This window comes from Mesocricetus auratus, unplaced genomic scaffold (assembly GCF_017639785.1).
Source record: "Mesocricetus auratus isolate SY011 unplaced genomic scaffold, BCM_Maur_2.0 Super-Scaffold_15014, whole genome shotgun sequence".
Classification (NCBI taxonomy): domain Eukaryota; kingdom Metazoa; phylum Chordata; class Mammalia; order Rodentia; family Cricetidae; genus Mesocricetus; species Mesocricetus auratus.
The window spans coordinates 29,740,602-29,761,135 of NW_024429186.1; the positions used below are offsets into that span (position 1 = coordinate 29,740,602).

General features: G+C 41.5%; 2 protein-coding genes across 2 annotated transcripts in view; one reads left to right on the forward strand and one right to left on the reverse strand.

The window, feature by feature from the left end:
* Positions 1-16,276, forward strand: part of Snw1 (SNW domain containing 1) — a 28,666-nt gene extending 12,390 nt beyond the window's left edge. Inside the window, exons 4-14 of the mRNA XM_005083995.3 lie at positions 1,713-1,808; positions 1,898-2,004; positions 3,706-3,810; positions 5,131-5,200; positions 5,704-5,769; positions 7,728-7,844; positions 8,989-9,130; positions 12,835-12,931; positions 14,317-14,434; positions 15,386-15,549; positions 15,629-16,276. Of these exons, the coding sequence (XP_005084052.1) occupies positions 1,713-1,808; positions 1,898-2,004; positions 3,706-3,810; positions 5,131-5,200; positions 5,704-5,769; positions 7,728-7,844; positions 8,989-9,130; positions 12,835-12,931; positions 14,317-14,434; positions 15,386-15,549; positions 15,629-15,827 (1,281 nt within the window). The 3' untranslated portion in view covers positions 15,828-16,276. The remainder of the gene's footprint in view (positions 1-1,712; positions 1,809-1,897; positions 2,005-3,705; positions 3,811-5,130; positions 5,201-5,703; positions 5,770-7,727; positions 7,845-8,988; positions 9,131-12,834; positions 12,932-14,316; positions 14,435-15,385; positions 15,550-15,628) is intronic.
* On the reverse strand, positions 16,273-20,519 carry LOC101837372 (SRA stem-loop interacting RNA binding protein). Its single transcript, XM_005083996.4, has 4 exons — positions 20,376-20,519; positions 18,654-18,712; positions 16,793-16,900; positions 16,273-16,389 (listed from the first exon to the last, which is right to left on the reverse strand). The coding sequence occupies exons 1-4, from the start codon at positions 20,470-20,472 to the stop codon at positions 16,318-16,320; spliced, it is 336 nt and encodes a 111-aa protein (XP_005084053.1). The 5' UTR covers positions 20,473-20,519; the 3' UTR covers positions 16,273-16,317.
* Between the last annotated feature and the right edge of the window lie 15 nt (positions 20,520-20,534).

The following is a 20,534-nucleotide window of genomic DNA, read 5'->3' on the forward strand; positions in this document are numbered from 1 at the left end:
ATGATATGGTAGGTTATTTTAGCTTTTAGTAGTTGTCTTCTGAAGAAAAAATTTGAAGATCATAGGCACCAGGAATTTTGTTTCATATTCATAAGTTGCATAAATTGCCCTTTTTTAAAGATTTGCTTTTGTTGTTTAGGTATTGTTATGGGGTTTTGGGGGGGGGGGGCAGGCAGGATATCTCCCTAGGTAGCCCTTACAGGCCTGAACTTAAAGAAATGTAGACCAAGCTGGCCTCAGACTCAAAAAGATGGACTATTTGTGCTGGGGTTAAAGGCATGTGCCACCACGCCCAATTTTGTTTTCATTTTATGCATGTAAAATATGTTTGCCTGTATGTGTATATGAGGGACGCATGTGCCTGGTGCCCTTGAAGGCCAGAAGAGAGTGTTAGATCCCCTGGAACGAAAGTTACAGGCTGTTGTGAGCTACCTCGTGGGTTCTGAGAGCTGAACCTTGGTCCTTTGTAAAAGCAGAAAATGTTCTTAACTGCTGAGTCATCTGTCATGCCCCATAAGTTGTTCTTTTTATGTATGTGTGTCAAACAATTTCTAACAAAAGTACTAAAATCTAAAATATTGGTTGAAATTTCTAGTGTCTTTTTTTACTTTAAAGTCTGCCACGTACATTTTAGTGGAAGTACTTGGGAAGTATAGGTAACAGGCAAGTAAGTAATCTGTTTCAAGAGCCCATTATGTTGGGATCAGGAAGGTGTTGGTCCTGATGCAATTTACCTGGTGGGATGATTAATTTCTGTTGTCAGTTTGCTACAACCTGGAATCACTGGGAAGGGAGCTTCAGTTGAGTACTTGTCTAAATTAGGTTGGCCTGTGGGCATGTCTGTAAAGGATTGTCTTGATAATTGATAAAAGAAGACAGCCCATTGTAGGCACCACTATCCCCTAGGCAGAGAGGTCCCCACTATGTGAGTTGGGTGAAAACTAAATGGGAGCAAGCAGCAGAGAGTCATTGAATTTCCCTGCTCTTGACTGGATATAAGGTGACTAGCTCTTTGAGTTCCTGCCTTGACTTCTCTCAATAATAGACTCTAACTTGGAATTATAAGCTAAGTAAATCCCTTCCTCCCTGATTTTCTTTTGGTCAGGCTATAACAGACAGAAATGAAACTAGAACACATATATAAATATATTTTTGTTTTTCTCTTACTCTTGTAGAAGAAAATATTCTGGGGTTTTTTCTTTTGTTCATTTTCATTTTCCTAGCTTGTGAATAGAATTGATTCCAGAAAACAGAAACATTATAAATAGGATGAGGTCAATGGAATTTTCTAGGCCCAGTGAATCTGGAAATTATTTAGTAACCCGACTTAAATTCTGATGAGTTTTTAATCCAAGATAATGGTGCTATAGGCAATTTATGTCATCATTAATTTCAAGTCCTAGTGAGCCTCAAAAATAGAGATCACTGGTGCATAAGATTTTGTTGGCAGAATGCATTTGGATACTGACTTGATTAGAATATCTCAAATAATTTAAATGCATGGGGTCAAAGGAAAGTGATCAGCTTGGAGCCAGGGCAGCAATTTGTGTACATATTTTAATCTCCTTTAGTTTTAAAATCTGAACGATAAAACTGGGTATCCTGAATGTGTAAATATGCTGAAAGGACATGTTGACATCTACAGTGACTTAATGAGGTTGCTTCTCTCCATTCTATGTGTTCCTAAGCCTGCTTGTGTTTGAACACTGTAGGTCATTTACAGCAAGTACACTGACCTGGTTCCGAAGGAGGTTATGAATGCAGATGACCCAGACCTGCAAAGGCCTGATGAGGAGGCTATTAAAGAGGTAACTAGGAGTTGATGTATATGATTATTTTAGATGACTTTGTGTCCTTACTAATCTCCAACTGTTCAACGTGATGCTTCTCCTCTCAGATAACAGAGAAGACAAGAGTAGCCTTGGAGAAGTCCGTATCACAGAAGGTTGCTGCAGCCATGCCAGTTCGTGCAGCTGATAAGCTGGCTCCTGCTCAGTATATCCGGTATGCACCCTGTGGGAAGTGTAGTTGTGTGTCAGGCTCCATAGGTGGGATTTTGAAGACTCTCAACAGCTTGCAAAGCTAGTTCAAATGCATTATCTTAATGACTTTTTTGTTTTTGTTTTTGTTTTGTTTTGTTTTTTGAGACAGGGTTTCTCTGTATTGTCTTGGAGGCTGTCCTGGAACGCGTTCTATAGACCAGGCTGGCCTCGAACTCACAGAGATCCACCTGCCTCTGCCTCCTAAGTGCGCCACCAACGCCCAGCTGTTTTAATGACTTTTGAAGCCTACTAACTCTGGTTTGCAAAAAGGGGGTTTTGTTTTTTTAATTTTCAGGTTTATTTAGTGTAAAGTGCTCTGTTTGCATGTATGACTGCAGGACAGAAGAGGGAATCAGACACAAGATGACATTGGGTTCTGTTATAGATGGCCCTGAGCCACCACATGGGTGAACTCAGGACCTCGCAAACCACTGAGCCATCTCCAAAGCCCCAGAAGTTTTTTGTTGTTTTTTTTTAAATACCTACATTAAGATGTTAACTGTTATAAGCTGGGTACGGTGGCAAATGCATAGGCAAAGTCACATGGCTCTCTGAGTTCTAGGCCAGCCAGGGCTATGTAGTAAGACCCTGCCTCAAAACAAGGTGTTGGGTGTTGTAATCTTCCAAGTGCTTGTTTGGGGGCTTGGGGGTTTTGATTTTCAGGGTGTGGGTTTTTTTTGTCATGGTTGGTTGGTTGGTGGGTTGGTGGGTTGGCTGGCTGGCTGGCTGGCTGGCTGGTTGATTTGGTTTGGTTTTTAGAGACAGGATTTCTCTGTAGTTTTGAAGCCTGTTCTGGAACTCGCTCTGTAGACCAGGCTGGTCTTGAACTCACAGAGATCCACCTGCTTCTGCCTCCCGAGTGCTAGGAGTAAAGACCTGCAACACCACCACCACCACCTGGCTTGATTTTCAGTTTTGTAGAAAATAACTGTTAACCTATGGTATATGACCCAATGGCAGTTGTTTATAGTTTTTTATTATATTTACTAATTTTTATAATGCTGCTAAATGTTGAGGATCTTCACTGGACTGTCTATGTGCGGAATGATTAGAACTAGATGTTAAGGGAAAATTTGGAGTTAATAAGGCTGCTGCTGTAGTTTTACAACATACATTGCATGTTGCCAGTGGGCATACTATTGTAACTATTTTCCTTTTTTAAAAATTTTTTCACTCATTTATTATTATTTTATATGTATATGAGTTTTGCTGTATATCCAGTGCCCAAAGAGGCCAGAGGAAGAGTTGCAGGAACTAAAGTTGCAGGCAGTGGTGAGCTACCATGTGGGTGCTGGGAATTGAACTCTGTAAGAGCAGCCAATGCTCTTAACTGCTGAGCCATCTCTCCAGCCCTGGCAATTTTATTCCATAATGTAGACTTAAAAGCAGGTGCTAGTTTAGACCTGCGAAGCTAGCCAGGTGTGTTTCCAGGTGGAATGTGGAAAGGATGAAGAGAGAAGTCACTAACCATCATATTTTGTTTGATTTCATTTCTGTTCCTTTCTGGTCTGCTTCTGTCTGCCCTGCCTAAATGTATGGTGCTTTTATGTCAGTACTTCCTGAAAAGAATTGAAAGTATAGTCACATGGAACTGTAATAGAAGATAAATGCCTACCAAAAGCTTGAATTAATTACACCTTTAATTTTCATCTATTTTATTTAGCTACACACCATCTCAGCAAGGAGTAGCATTCAACTCTGGAGCTAAACAGAGGGTTATTCGGATGGTAGAAATGCAGAAAGATCCAATGGAGCCGCCAAGATTCAAGTAAGTATGGCTTCATGAGTATCTTAATTGAGGCTTTTTTGTTTTGGTGTGGTTTTTGGTTTTTTGAGATAAGGTTTTTCTGTGTAGCTTTGTAGACCAGAGAGATCCGCCTGCCTCTGCCTCCCGAGTCCTGGGATTAAAGGCATGTGCCACAACCACCCAGCTTAATTGAGGTTTCTATTGCTATAATGAAATACCATGACCAAAAAGCAAGTTGAGGAGGAAAGGGTTTTTTTGGCTTACACTTCAGCATTGTTGTTCATCACTAAAGGAAGTCAGGACAGGAACTCAAACAGGCCAGGATCCCCAAAGCAGGAGCTGATGCAGAGGCTGTGACTTACTGACAAGCTGCTTACTTAGTGGATTGCTTCTCAGGACCAAAACAGCCCAGGGATGGCACCATCCACCATGGGCTGTGCTCTCCCCCATTGATCACTAATGGAGAAAATGCCTTACAGCTGGATCCCAAGGAGGCATTTCCTCAACTGAGACTCCTTCCTCTCTGATGATTCTAATTTAAGTTGACACACAAAACCAACCAGTACAATGAGGATCTAGAAAAGAATCCCACATGTTCATCAGTAGGTGAATAGATAGGCAAATGTTATTACATCAATACCTGTAATACTACTGGGCCAAGAAAAGGAAAAAACTACTACACTAACATAGATGAGTCTGAAAATAATTGTGCTACGTGAAAGAAGCCAGACAAAACAAGTAATACAGTGGTTCTGGTTATAACTCTGGAAAATGGGTCAGCAGGAAAGCTTAGAGGTTGAAGATACTTACCGCCAGGTCCAGTGGCCAGAGTTCAGTTCCTGGGACTCATGTGGCATCAAGAGAGAACCCACTCCTGTGAAGTTCTCTGACCTCTGTCCTTCCCAGGGTACATACATATAGCCCCCTGCTACACACACACACCACACAATTAATTTTAAGACTTCTAGAAAATGCAGTTTTCTCCTTAGTTATAGACAGTCGATGAGTGAGTACCCATGGAGAAGAAAAAGGGTAGGCACAACACATGCAGAAATTGAGATGATAAGGATGCTCACTGTCCAGATGATTAATTTTACACTTCGTGTCTAATTCATTGTGTGTCGTTTACATCAACCTACGAGTGTATTGCACTGTGCAGTGTGAGGTGAGTGGTGGCAGTGGCCACATTTTATTAACTAACAGAACCAAGCATGGCGTGTCCCATGAGCGTTCATCGCAACAAAAAAATTAAAGGAGAAGGGAAGATTGGGACCTGATACCCGAAAAGCGACTGAGGACTTCATGCTCTGATTATTTGTTTTACTTTGATTTATTCTTCAGGATTAATAAGAAAATTCCCCGGGGACCACCATCTCCTCCTGCACCTGTAATGCACTCTCCTAGTCGGAAGGTACTCCTCGCTATTGTCAAATCTTTTTTCACTCATGATTTTTAATTTTATAAAGAGCCCCTCTGCCTTTAGGTACATGCTACCATGATGGTAAAACTTTTTAGTTTTATAAGATCAAATATGGACCCAGTTAGGACTTCAAAGGACAGTGTGCTTATGAGAATGTTTTACCACCAGTAACTCGACGTCTGCTTTCAGTGGAGTGGACATAATCTGTTTGACATGCAGAAGTGTGGTTTTCATCTGAAAGCAGCCATATCGCCCCACTCCTCCAAATAGGCACTTTTAAGTATGGGAAAATGCTGTCCAGTGTTTGTAATGATCTGAAACCTGCGTCTCTCACGTTAGCTCTCCTTGTGGCTAGAGTCCACTCCACAGCAGCAGTGTGCACTACTCCAGGGGCTGCTGCAGCCATTTGCTCTTGTGTCGGACATGAGGGGAGGGCCGTTTGGGCTTTGAGGTAGGCTGTAGTAACAACGCCTCTCCCCTCACCTGTCTTTCAGATGACTGTAAAGGAACAACAGGAGTGGAAGATCCCCCCTTGTATTTCCAACTGGAAGAACGCAAAGGTGATTATTTTGTCACATGGTCTGAAGTTAGTACCATCTCATAGGGTTCCTCAGGAAGGAGCTGCAGCACAAGTAAAGCCTGGGACATTACTGTTACTGCCTCATTTAGCTAAACATTCACAATAAGAAGTTACAGTTGCTGAGAGCATGGCTCAGTAGAAGAGTAGACATTCAGCAGTGAGGTCTGGGTGCACCACTAAACATTAGAGACGGTTCATGGGATGCTTCCAGTTACACTAGACATGGGGCTGTGCTTGGTGCTTGAACGCCATGTAAACTTCTCTAGCATATTCTAGCTATCAAACACATAGAAAAGGAAAAATAAGAGCAAAAGACCCTATTGATTGAAGATATAATCCTTCATGAAGGTCAAATTTCTAGGTTAGATTATTTCCAGTAAACTTTGAACCAATCTCAACTGGGTGGTGGTGATGCATGCCTTCAATCCCAGCACTTGGGAGGAGGCAGAGGCTGGCAGATGTCAGTGAGTTTGAGGCCATCCTGGTCTACAGAGTGAATTCCAGGACAGCCAGGACCATCACACAAAGAAACTTGTCTCAAAAACAAAAAGGCAACAACAAAGAAATTAAACTAGTCTCAGTGTTCACATGAGAAAGGAGAAAAGTGAGTGAGTGAGGTCTTCACTGCTTTAATTCCTGGTTGTTCTGCTGTGTAACATTGCTGTTCACTGTGTTGCCAGGTATGCACGGTGTTACATTCTTGTGATTCCTGCACACATGAACTGAAGTAGGAGAATAACAAGTTGAAGGCTGCTTTGGGCTACATCACAAGATCTGTCTTAGAAAGCCCTAAAAATAAAACCTGTGTATAACAGAGCATGATGACACCCTTGAGGCAGAGGCAGGCAAATCTGTAGGTTTGAGGCCAGCCTGGTCTAATAGTTAGTTCCAGGACAGCCGGGGCTACATAAAGAAACCTTATCTCAAAAACAAAACAAACAAAAATTCTATGTATCTCAGCTAACTGCCATAACTTTCAGAAGTTAGGAAAAATATGGAATACATTTCCTAATTTCTATTCCTTAGAGGATTGGAGTCCAGCTTGTGATACAGTTTGATGGGTGAAGATAGCAACTTTAAGCCATGAGTTAAATATAAAGGTACATATTCATCCTCCACTGGAATGGCTATCGGACCATCTTACCTGGGTTTATTCATGTCTGTGTAACCCTGTGCTGTACTGAGATGATGATTCAGAAACACTGTGGGACTTTGTTTAAGCTTGTGGATTCTTTTTAGATGGGAGCTTCTTATTTTTGGTTTGGGGGCCATGGTCTCACTCTGTAGCCTAGAACTTGTTTTGTGGGCTGAGCCGGTCTTAAACTTGTAGCTTCAGCCTCTCAAGTGGGGTTGCAGACGTGTACCCCCACATGTAGCCAGCACTGTTTTATGTTAGGAGACAATGGGTATAAGATTAGTATTTGGGAGAAGAGTTAGGAATCTGGAAAAATAAAATCAGGTCCGAAATTCTCATGCATGTTCAGCATATTCCCTGGTTATAGCAGTTTGTCTGCATGTTTATGACTGTTAGTTTCACTCCTGGAGCAGCTATTTGGCTATTGGACAGTGATTTCCTGTCACTGTGATAGATCCACAGTTGTTAACACCATCACTTTTTTTAAAGCTTGGGCTCTTGCTTCATACTGTTGGCATTCCAGTCTTAGATCACCCACTTACTGACTCTGAACTTGCCACCACCATCACACACACTCAACCCATCTTCCTTTGTGATGGGGAGAATGCTGTTACCAGCCTTGTGTAGTTACTAGGATGATTAGAAGTGGGCCCTCTATCCAAAGCACCTATGGTTAGTTGTTTTCCGTATAAGAAGTGCGAGAAGTGGAAATGTGATGGTTCTCAAATTGGGCGTGCACAGGGCTAATATTAAGTGATGACTGTAGCTCCACTGAGCTGACTTGCTTTCTGCTTTCACTTCAGGGTTATACAATTCCTCTGGATAAACGGCTGGCTGCTGATGGAAGAGGACTTCAGACCGTACACATAAACGAAAATTTTGCCAAACTGGCTGAAGCTCTATACATTGCTGATCGGAAGGTTGGTCATTTACAGTTTGCCAAATGTTCTTGTATCTGTGTGTCCATATCTGTCTCCCTCTGGTACTAGAGAGACACTAACTTGTGTGTGGGATGGTGATAGCAGGAGCTAGCCACAGATCTGAAGAGAGCTGCACCCAGCAGTGGTGATCCCTGCTCCCTCACGGCATGCCAGAATAATGGCTTCCTAGGCTGACCTCATTTTGTGGAGACTGCTAGGTACTGTTGTACATCATTTTCTTGTGTTTTAGATGTAGATGTTAGGTAAATAATCTGACTAAATGCTGCACTCGTGGTATCATCAGCTATTAATATTACAAAGAAGTGTTGTATTAATGTGCACACGCACATATAAGTAAGCGGGCTCTTGTTTTGTGTTTGGTTTTTACTGAAGTCTTTCAGATAGAGGTCTAGGTTTTGTCATAAAGTGGTCATACTTAAATTTTTGGTGGGTTTTGGTTTTTTTTAAGACAGGATCTGACTAAAATCTTCAAATGTAGACTATGGTTTTGTCTTAAGATGAAGTCATACCTAAATTTTTGGTATTTTGAAACAGGATCTTGAGTTTCAAGCTCAGGCTATGTTGGAACTCATTGCAATCCTTCTGCCTCAGCCTCCTTGAGTTCTAGGTTGCAGGTATGCATTACCATGTCCAGCTACATTTATTTACTGATTTACTTACATTTTGAGACTGATTCTCACTGTGGTTCTGTCTGTTTTGTTTTTGAGACAGGGTACATAGCTATGACTGTCTTAGAACTCAAACTCAAAGAGACCCACCTGCCTCTGCCTCCCGAGTGCCAGGGTTTATGGCATGTGTCACCACACCCAGCTGATGCCAGTCTGATTTTATACCTGTAAACTCAGATGATCGTGTCTGCTAGGATTACTTGTGCTCGATGTTATGCTCAGCTAGTGTTTCATTTTAGATTGTTTCTGAGACAGCGTTAGCAATGTGCTTGACTTATAAAGTCAACTAGGGTCACTGTAGCTGCAACCATCAAAATGTTCCCCACAGACAATAGGCCATTCTTCCAGAGCCTTAGTCTTTTCAGTAGTGACAAACTTCAGGAAGGCAATTTGAATATAGCTATAAATATTTATACTACGATGTGTTCCACTTACCATCTCACTTCATTAAACAGGCTCGTGAAGCTGTGGAAATGCGAGCCCAAGTGGAGAGGAAAATGGCTCAAAAGGAAAAGGAGAAGCATGAAGAGAAACTTAGAGAAATGGCCCAGAAAGCCAGAGAGAGGAGAGCTGGAATCAAAACCCATGTGGAAAAAGGTATGACAGTCTCATTTTGAAGTTTTCTTGGTGAGCAATGTATGTATCTCATTTTAGAATGGGGGAGAGAGACATGCTCTACAGCATACACAAGCAGAGTGTATGTGTAAGAAAACTTTAGATATTTCAGAAAAATGTAGAAGTGGAGTGTACCTTCTTCCTTATTAAGCTGAACTAGAAAAAATGAACATATTTGAATGGGTCTTCCATGTGGAAGTATACTAGAAATTCTTAGTTTTGATCAATCTACAGTTGGTCCTGTGTATCTCTAGATCCTCAGCCACAGACTGAACGAGTTATAGATTGAAAGTATTTAGGTTGAGCAGTTGGCATCTGCACCCAAATTATGCAGGCCTCTTCCTGCCATTATTCCCTAGAAAATATGGCCTGTCAGTTGTGTGTGTAGCATTTTTATGTAAGGGACTTGAACATTTACCAGTCAAAGTACACATGGGGTATGGGTCCAGGAACTAACCTCTACAGGATATTGTGGGTCAGTTACACTTAAAAACTTTTTTTTTTTTATCCAGGCGGTGGTAGCGAATGCTGTTAATCCCAGCACTTGGGAGGCAGAGACAGGTGGATCTCTGTGACTTCAAGACCAGCCTGGTCTACAGTGCTAATGCTAGGGCTGTCATAGCGAGACACCATGTCTTGGGGGGGGGGTGGATTTTTGACACAGCCAGCTGTCCTGGGACTTCCTATATAGACCAGCAGGCCTCAAACTCAAAAGAGATCTGCCTATCTCTGTCCACTGAGTGCTGGGATTAAAGCCATGTGCCACCACACCCAATCAGACAATTATACCTTTTAATTTACATTAATCTATTTGATAGGCTTTATCATTTTTTTCTTTTTATTTAGGTTAGAAACAATCTTGTTTCACATGTCAATCCCAGCTCCCTCTCCCTCCCCTTGGCTTTATCAATTTTTAATCCCACTGTAGTTTTCTTAAAATTTAGAAAGAAAAAATAAATTCCCAACTAAGTCAATCTGCCAAATCTGGAGTTTTACTAATTTGTAGACCAATGTATCTTACAATCATTAAAATTGCCAGTGTTTCTGCCTGGCCTTATTTAGTAATTGACATTAGTGTGTCAAGTTTATTATGAGGAAAGATGAATTTGTAATCCTTTTTTTATTTTTCCCTGAGACAGGGTTTCTCTGTATAGCCCTGGTTGTCCTGAAACTGGCTCTATACACCAGGCTGTCCTTGAACTCAGAAATCTGCCTGCCTCTGCCTCCCAGATGCTGAAATTAAAGACATGTGCCACTAGCCCTACAGAATTACAGTGAATTTGTAATTCTAATCAGGAAAGCTGTGAGAATTTTTTGTTTGTTTGTTTTTGTTTTTTAAGACAGACCTAAAGATTTGGTTCATTCCAAGTGCCTGGTGTGTGACATTCTTTTTTTTTTTTTTTTAAGATTTATTATGTATGCAGTGTTCTGCCTCTATGTATTACTGCACACCAGAAGAGGCCACTAGATCTCATTACAGATGGGTGTGAGCCACCATGTGGCTGCTGGGAATCAAATTTAGGACCTCTAGAAGAACAGCCAGTGCTTTTAACCTCTGAGCCATCTCTTCAGCCCATGTCACATTCCTTTTAGACACAGTTGTTCGGCTTGATGGTAGGACAGGGCAAAATAAAATCAGTGGACATACATTGAATACAGAAAGACAAGGAAAGTTGGCCCTGTGTGCCTGTAATCCTGGCCTGTGGAAGTTTGAAGTGGGCGTATTGCAAGTTCCTGACAAGATTGGTCTTCATGGTATTCCAGGCCAGCCTGAACTACATAGATTGTGTCTCAGGAAGTCAGGAGAGAAGGGGGACAGGGTTTTGTTTTTTGGTTCTTCTTCCTTTTTTTTTTTTGTATTGTTATATCTGGGGGGGAAATGTGGCAGAGGTTTGTTTGTTTTTTTCTAATCACATGGTAATACACCTCTGTTCCCAGCACTGAGGAGGATGGAAAGTTTGAGGACAGCCAGGACCAGGACTACATAGTAAGAGCCTCTGTCCAAAACAAGAATTCAATCTCAGCACTTGGGAGGCAGAGGCCGGCGGGTCTCTGAATGGAGTACAACCTGGTCTACAGATTACATTCCAGGAAAGCCAGAGCTAAACAGAGAAACCTGGTGTTAGACAAACAAAACCAGTAAATGAAGTTAATCATTTAGTATAATATAGTGAGTGAAGAAAAATAGAACATAATGGTTATAAAAGTACCAGAAGGAAAGAGTTGTCAGACTAAGTCTTACTTCAAAAATGCTAACATTTGTACAAAAACTTGTAAGTGAACTGTGTGGCTATCCTTGGAGAAGAACGTCCTAGACAGAAAGATAAATGACTATAAAGGCTGATTCTATACATAGAAGAGAGTAGTCGGGATCCAACCCCACGACAGTCCTGTTGCTGTCTCACCAGTGGGTTCTTGCCAGATAGGTCAGTATTGTAGTGTGTGGGGTCCAGCACTTGGAGAAAGATGTCATTGTTTCTTACTGCCTGTAGTACTCTATTGTGTAAATGTATCCATTCTTCAATTGAAGGGCATCTAGGTTGTTTCCAAGATATGGCTATTACGAATAATGTTGCTATGAACATAGTTGAGCAAATGCTCAACATCCTTAGTCATCAGGGAAATGCAAATCAAAACAACTCAGATACCATCTTACACCAATTAGAATGGCTAAGATCAAAACCACAAATGACAGCTTATGCTGGAGAGGTTATGGAGAAAGGGGAACACTCCTCCATAGTCTCTTTGCTTAGAGCTCATACATTTGGCTAGGCTAGCTGGTGGCTTCAACAAGAACCTGCACATGGTTCTTTTTTTCCTTCCATTTTGTTAAAGACTTGGTGTGGTGTGCATCTGTATTTGTAGATGTGGGTGTGTGCAAGTATATATGTCCATTACATGTTCATGTGGAGGCAAAAGGTCGACATTGTCATTGCTCAGTCATTCTCTACTTTTTATTTTTGAGCCAAAAATCTCACCAGTTGACTGACAGGTCTGCTTTTGAAACACATACCACCATGTCCAGCTCTTTACCTGGCTGCTAGAGATCCAAACTCGGTTAACAGCAGGCACTTTACCAAGTCAGCCCTTTATGTTTTATCATGGCAGCTTTCAAACATAAGGAACAACTGAAAACAATGCATGATGAACTCCTGCTTCACTTCACCTAGATGCTGTGGTTAATTTTGAAAACAGCATGCCAGGTGGTGGTGGCGGCACACATCTTTAAAGCCAGCACTCAGGAGGCAAAGGCGGTCGGATCTCTGCGTTCCAGGACAGCCGGGGCTATTGCACAGAAACCCTGTCTCAAACACACAATTACAAGTACTGAATTTTCTTCTGCACCTGTAGGCTCACCTTTCCTTCCACCCCTTCTACTTAGGTGCATTCCAAGTAAGTGGAAGGCAGCTGGCATAGGAGACCACAGTCCACAAACTGATTGGATTTAAACTGACTGCAAGTAACCCTTTAAAGCTGAGTGTGACCACAGAGAAGTGTGGTGCACACCTGATATCCCAGCAGCAGGGAGGTGGGAGCAGGAAGATCCAGAGTTTGAGGCTAGCATTGGCCATGTGGTGCCCTGTCTCAAAATAGAAAAGTACGGCATTTCTTAAGGTTAAAGAGCCTCTTAAGCAAAATATGAATAGCTAATGCATTGATGATGTAATTTTCAACTGTGTCCACAGAGGATGGAGAAGCACGTGAAAGGGATGAAATCCGTCATGACAGGCGAAAAGAGAGACAGCACGACCGGAACCTTTCCAGGGCAGCTCCTGATAAGAGGTAGATTGCTGCTTGCCATAATTGCACATTAGGAAAAAGGACATTTCTGTGCCTGAGAGTTCTCAAGCTTGGTAATAAATTAGAGATTAACTTTGTCTTAACAGAAGTGACTCTCCCTAGAAGGCAACCTGCTCTTCCATCACCTTGTAGGCCTAGTATTTAGTATGGAGAATGGACCGAATAGGAAAAGGGAATCCAGATCAAAAGGAGAGAAGAGAATTATTCGGGTGTGTGCTTTTCCTACTCAAGTGGTGGGATAAGCTGGCGTGCCTGTGTGTAGACAGAACACCAGCTGTCATAGCCTTAGCCGCATCCTTACTCTACCTAGTACAGTTGGAAGGAGAAGAAGTTTTGAAAGAAGATTCTGGACTCCCATGAGTAGTTTATTTTAAAATTCAGAACAGAGCTTTCTACAAATGGAAAACCTTAGCAAAATGAAGTGGGACCCATTATAAGTATGGGGGACATAAAGTAGGAATCAGGGAAGTTTGAAATACACCAGTGCCCTAGGACTTCTGTTGTTTCAGAGTCTAGAAAATGCTGTGCTGCAAAGGTAGAATTCAGGGTTCAGGCTGAATGCAAATGTGAAACATTTTCTTCCAGCATGAGCAATTTTCCATGTTCTGGTTATCCTAGGAGTTTAGATCTTATATCTTAAATCATCTCTGCTGAGGTGGGTCCTTATTTAATTGGCATGTTTCTTCTTTCTGGATAAGTTTAGTCAAGAAATTGAATCCCAGTTGAAGAGAGAGGAATGAGAGAAGTATCAACATGGTCATTGACTTGGACTTGCTACATTGTAAAGGACAGTGGCTCTGTACAGAAATAAGGCTTTTCAAACCAGTAAAGTGGCTGTGAGAAAAGCTGTGAACTTGTAATTGGATGAAAATAAAATTGTCTACAGAAATATTTTAAGACATGAGCATCTTGTAAAGTGGTGACAGTTACCATGGTTTCATTGAGATGCCGATTACATTCATACTAAAACAGCAGAGGAATTAATGTAATGTCAGAAGCCATACAGAGTAATCTAGTCATTGTCATGTTTTCCTCAGGATCCTCGTAGGATAAAAATTACTACATATAGTTATGTCACAGCTGAGTGTGGCCTGCTGAAAAGGACTGATGGTGTGTGATGCATCCAAGAATCAGCCTGTTGCATGTTCTTTTGAGCTAATGGGTCCTAATTGTAGACTCCTGCCTACCTTCTAATCTTGCATCTGAAGTGCTGTTAAGAGCTGCTGGTAACAGTTATCAAAAAATGTATGTTCATGAGACAGAAACATAACTCATTTCCTGTGCTTCTGAGAGTGGTTGCATTTATATTGCATATATCAGTCTTGTCTGTAAAATGTGTTCAGTTAATGATTGTGTGTTTAAAATAGGTCAAAACTACAGAGAAATGAAAATCGAGATATCAGTGAAGTCATTGCTCTTGGTGTACCCAATCCTCGTACATCCAATGAAGTTCAGTATGACCAAAGGCTCTTCAACCAAACCAAGGTATGAGGAACTTATAAGATCTAAACTCCTAGGATAACCAGAGGATTATCTTATATGTTGGTACAGATGTCTTTCCTTGGAGTAAAGTACTCCGAGTTGGATTTAGACTAGCCAGGGGTGGAGTGATGACAGGAAAATTTTGCAAATTGTATGTTTTTACTTAAAGACAAAAATGAAAGGTGGACATGGTGGCCCATTTGAGAAGCTAGATAGGAAGATAGAGTTCAAGGCCAGCCTGGGACAGGGTTTCTCTGTGTAGGCCTGACTGACCTGGAACTTTACTCTGTAGGCCAGGCTGACCTCAAACTCAAGCTTTGAGTCCAAAGCTTTTTTTTATTACATCCATGCTTTAAGCAGTTCAAGGTTATATATATCTCTTAAAACCTTAAGCTTACAGCTTTTCAAAGTTGGGTGAAATTTTTAAGATTTTTCTTTGAGAACCTAATTGTCTTGTGCTTTGATAGTGACGTTCTCAGGCAGCCGAGGTTACATTTCTCAGCATTATTGTCAAGTACCTACAGTAGAATCCTTCAATTTTAGTTTTTGAGAATTGCATACAGTTAGTTGACTTTTGGCCATATTCACTCCCTCTCTTTAACTCCTCACAGATCCACCCCACCTTCTCTACACACGCAACTTTGTGTCCTTTGTCTTAAGGCTAGTCAAAGCTTTTGTTGTTTGAGACAGCTTGTTTTATATAGCTCTGACTATCCTGGCATCTGATATATAGATCACAGCCAGCTTAATCAAATTTTTAATGAATACCTTAATTTAATACTAAGTCTCTAGGTAAGAACTCTAGTATGAACAAGTTTATGTGTCTTTTAAATGTTGGAATTGGGATTTTGAGAATTATCTGAAAACATGGAAGTGATCTGTATATTCACAAGCTTTCAGGTTCAGCTTTGGGTAAGTGTGTATTGTTATTTAGTGTCATTTATTTTTCCACAGGGTATGGACAGTGGATTTGCAGGTGGAGAAGACGAAATTTACAATGTTTATGATCAGGCCTGGAGAGGTAGTAAAGATATGGCTCAAAGTATCTACAGGCCTAGTAAAAATCTGGACAAGGACATGTATGGTGATGACCTGGAAACCAGGATAAAGACTAACAGGTACCAAGACAGACAGTTGGTTGTCCTGGTTAAACCAGCAAAACGAAAGTCGTTCATGACCTCTTCTCTTTCCCCCCAGGTTTGTTCCTGATAAGGAGTTCTCTGGTTCAGACCGCAGACAGAGAGGCCGAGAGGGACCAGTTCAGTTTGAGGAAGATCCTTTTGGTTTGGACAAATTTTTGGAAGAAGCCAAACAGCATGGTGGTTCTAAAAGACCCTCTGACAGCAGTCGCCCTAAGGAACATGAGCATGAAGGCAAGAAGCGGAGGAAGGAATAGATAGGCCTCTCTTCAAAGCAAAGGACTCTTATTCACAGCCCCAATGATGCAAGTCATTGGGAAACCCTTTGTAAATGATCAGGACAAAAAATGAATCTGGGCGATAGATCCCAGCACTACTTTTTATTCCAGGAGATGGGGTTGAATATTCTACTTTGGATTAGTTTTTTTTAAAGAATGGGTTATGCTTGTGCTTCTCCCATCATGCAGCACTTATAGGAAATACTGCCCCGTATAGAATTAAGACCACTTTCTTGTATGTGACACTCACTAACCCAGGGGTAATATTTTGTTTAAGAACTTTATGAATAAAATCACCCCAAAATGTGCACATACTGCAACTATACCACCAAATGCACTCGCCCTGTTGTGCTGTTTACCTGGCAGTGGGGAAACTAAGGTCTTGCCCAGTGTGCAGCTCTTGTTTCAAATAAAAACATTTAGAAAAAGTCTCAGTTACATTTATTTAATGGATAGTACAATAATCATCTCAGAAGTCTTTCTCTTCATCAGATGTTTGAGCCTCTTGCAAAACCCTTTGTTTCCTAGCTTGAACATAGATCTGTGGAGGGAAAAAAAGCACTATAAGAAAAGTGATTTTTAGAAATATTAAAAGCAGAATTTTCCCTATTTGCACAAATACCATTTTATTAGACTCTCATACCAGTGTCTCAAGTGGTTGGTGTCTTCCTTCTGGTAATCAGAGGGGGAAAGGCAAGATTTCAACCTGTTTGCCTATATTGCTGTCTCCACTATTCTATGTTAACGTATGCCTAGATAAGCTATCAAAGGGTCTTCCACCTGGGGATGGAAGCCCTGGAGCATGTGTTCATCATATATGTGGCATTCGGGTTCAATCCATAGCATCAAAAATGGGGTCTTCATGGCTTTTCCTTATGGACCTTATAAGACACCAGCTACTCTTTAAAAAGCAACATGGAACACACATCAACAGAAATGCTTACCTTTACTCCATCAATAATATGATTTTCTTGTTGTAGTGCATTCTGAAGTTCTTCCTCCGAAGAAAACTGAACCCAACCCATGCCCCTGTGAAAGCCAGTCTCTCTGTCCTACAAATGAAAATATAATAGAAAAAAGATTAACTGTGAACTTGGTAAAGTTTCCTGAACTCCATCCAGATAAAATTATCAACTTTTTAATTTGCAAAATAAGATCACAGATAATACATAATTGGTAACCCTCAATACACACCCTCCTGGCTACCCAAGCTAAATCCTAGCATTACTCTGCTTTTCTACTGGCAATAGAGGAAATAGGAACAAAGCTTTCCGTAGATCACAGTAGCAGTGCATTTGATCAACAGATTCAGGAGCAAACTGATGGCTTTAGTCAAAGGAAACGGACTTCCTGTTTCTAATGAACTACCTACTAGGAACTAGAAAAACCACCAAACTTAGTTCCATCTGGTCATTTCTGAGACCAGTGAACCTCATCACCACTACCTCTGTCATCACATGCTTTGTTTTAATGTTTGTATGTAGGTGCCTGTGTAAATATATGCCATAGAAGAGAGCATTACATACCATAGAACTGGAATCAGGAATGTAACTTATTTTAATATAAAGTATGGCAAAGACGGTAAGACACAGCACCCCAATCAGGTTATATGGCAAAGGGAAATGGACTATCACCAGTGTGATGTTACATGTGACCATTTTAACACTAGAGAAACTCCTTTGCTGCCAAACTGGAACATGGTGGCACATGCTTGTAAGCCTGGCACTCGAAACTGAGACAGGAGAATTGTGAATTCAAGAATAGTAATTTTGATGACAGCTTGGGCTACACAGTGAGGTCTTATCTCAAAAATACAAATGTTTAAAGACTTTTGCCAGAGGATGGAGATTGCTCAGTTAAGGGCACAGCTGCTCATCCAGAAGACCTAAATTTGATTTCCAGCACCAACATGGCAGCTCACAACTGACTTAAGTCTAGTTCCAGGAGATCCGGTCCTGGCTTCTGGTTTCTGGAATACTGCACACACATGGTGCATAAGTATACATGCAGGCAAAACACCCACACACAAAAAAGTAAATACAATTCATAAAATTTTGCCAACTACCTCGGAAGCGTGGAAGGACACTGGCCCATGCCTTTGATCCCGGCACTCAGGAGGCAGAGGCAGGTGGATCTCACTGAGTTCAAGGCAAGCCTGGTCTACAGAGCAAGTTCAAGGACAGCAGGGAGGCTGTTATACAGAAAAACCCTGTCTTGAAAATCCAAAAAAGGCCAGATGTTGATGGCACACGCCTTTAATCCCAGCAATTGGGAGGCAGAGGCAGGTAGATTGAGGCCAGCCTGCCTGGTCTACAAAGCAAGTTATAGGACAGGCTCCAAAACAATACAGAGAAACCCTGTCTCAAAAAACAAACAAAAAATCAAAAAAAGAACATAAATGTCTATGATACACAGAACAAGGTCAGCACCAAAAGACATGCTAACCTGAAAGGAGGCTCAAGAGTCCCCAACCCTCAAAACATAATTACAGGCAACTGAGGAATGCTAAGTGCAGGAGAAACAGTCTTCCTCAGGGAAGATCACACCACCTGGTTATCCAGTACTGAATAGTCAGTCCTGAAAACATACACACAAGTAACTATACAGACTGAGCAAGCAGTGTGTGTGTTAGATAATGTACAATGTTTATATAAAAGAAATCAAGAATTAATAACTTTTTTTCTTCTGGTAATCTTGAGTCTGAGGATCAAACCCAGAGCCTTGCACATACCAGGCAAGTGTTCTACTATAGAGATATATCCCCATCCCGTCCCCAATAGTTTTTGCTATTGTTTTAATACTCACAAAAGGTACAGTACACTTTTTTATAAGGCCAAACTGAGCAAAATGTTCTCTCAGCTCACCTGTGAGAAGAAAGCATAATAAAATAAGTTCAAGTATCTTGTATACTTTGTAAAAGATTGTAAATAAAAACCCAAAAGAGGGCATAAATCTCCTTAGCCCAATGTCCTACCACATGCATCAGAGATTTCCAAATAAAATCTCAACTTAACTCTCTTCAATCAGTTCTACCTATGCTTCCTGCCTTATTTCCTTTCCCTGGCTGCGCTGTCAAGTACAGCAAAGTTAACTCTCTGTCCTTGTCTGTGGATTCCCATCTTCGTATATGTGGTTCTCTTCCATAAGTCACTACTCTTAATATCCTCCGATGTAAATCATAAGACGTTTTCCAGGCCGAGCTAAATACCTCCACTGAGCATTACTTTACTGAACTCATACTAGAATCGATACTCTCCCTGTGAGACCTCAAAAGGTTCACAGTACATGATCTAAAGGTCCACATGTAAGCAGGGCTCCAACGCCCTCTTCTGTACGACATGGAGCACCTTTATCCACCTGCACATGTCCACACAGACCTAAACACACATAAATAAAACCTAGATGTAAACTGCAGCTGACAAAAATCAAAGTTGGTGAGTGATTCTAGAACTAACTACCCTGTCACCAGACTAGTCTTCTTCCCTATGCTTCAATTTAGCAACCATGCAAATAACTATTACTAGTTAAGTACTGACACTCTAGCACACATCTGCTGAGTTTATATATGAACTCGTCTAATTTTCCCAATCCCCATTCCCATGTCGAGGTATTACTTAATCCACTTTTTAGAAAATTAAACAGGATCTCTTGTAAGAAGGCCCTTTCCCATATTAACTTCAGTAATTCAGATATACAACTATTAAAATGAGTAGTTTGGAATTCCAACTCAGGCAATCTGACTTCAGAGTCTGCTTCTCAATCACAATATACAATTTTCCGTCCTAAATTCTAAAAGCAGAAGTCTATGCTAGGAATCTGGAATGCACACCTTTCTTCTAAAACCAGCACGAATGCTGTCAATTTTATTTTGAAAAACTACATGCTTCCGAGTTTTCATGTTTGAACGGAAGGAAATCTTTACTCATCTTCACCCCGACGTTCTTGCCAATTTAAAGCAAGCTCCCCTGAGGTCAAAATAGTTCCCTCTTAATCGTAAAAGTCCAAGGAAAGCAAACAATAAATCTTTCCACCAATTCGCTGGGTACGGTCGATTCCCACCCTAAAAAACCTGGGGGTGGCAGTGAGGGGGTCATCCCTAAACAGTTAACCGGAAGCAAAATTTTCCTCGCAGTGACTTGCTCAAGAGCAAACCACTTGTGCCCGCTTCAAAAAAAAAAAAAAAAAGGGGCCGGGCGTTGGTGGCGCACGCCTTTAATCCCAGCACTCGGGAGGCAGAGGCAGGCGGATCTCTGTGAGTTCGAGACCAGCCTGGACTACCAAGCTAGTTCCAGGACAGCCTCCAAAGCCACAGGGAAACCCTGTCTCGAAAAACCAAAAAAAAAAAAAAAAAAAAAAGGGACCAGCACGACCCCTGCGCAAGGATGACACGCGAGTTTCATTAAAACAAACAAACGAAGGCAAACCGCCTGACCTAACCCATCTACCGTGCTGACTTAGGTCCTCCACAGAGGCTTTACGAGCTACTTAAACATAAAGACTGCGCGCTTCCTCATCTCCACCACTCACTGGTCGTCGCGGTCCAAGGGATTCTGCGGACGAAAGCAACATGCTGAGCACCACGCGCACGCAGGGCCAGGGCTCGACCCACGGCGGAAGCTGCCATGTTAGAATCTGAATGAAGCGAGCCCCCGGGGTCGTGACCCCGGAAGGACCTACCGGATCCCG

Coding starts and splice junctions, on each gene's coding strand:
- LOC101837372 (XM_005083996.4), bottom strand. CDS start 20,472: ATGGCAGCTTCCGCCGTGGGTCGAGCCCTGGCCCTGCGTGCGCGTGGT. Junction 16,901..18,653: donor AAAAGTGTACTGTACCTTTT/GTGAGTATTAAA, acceptor TTTCATTTGTAG/GACAGAGAGACTGGCTTTCA. Junction 16,390..16,792: donor ATATTATTGATGGAGTAAAG/GTAAGCATTTCT, acceptor TTCCCTCCACAG/ATCTATGTTCAAGCTAGGAA.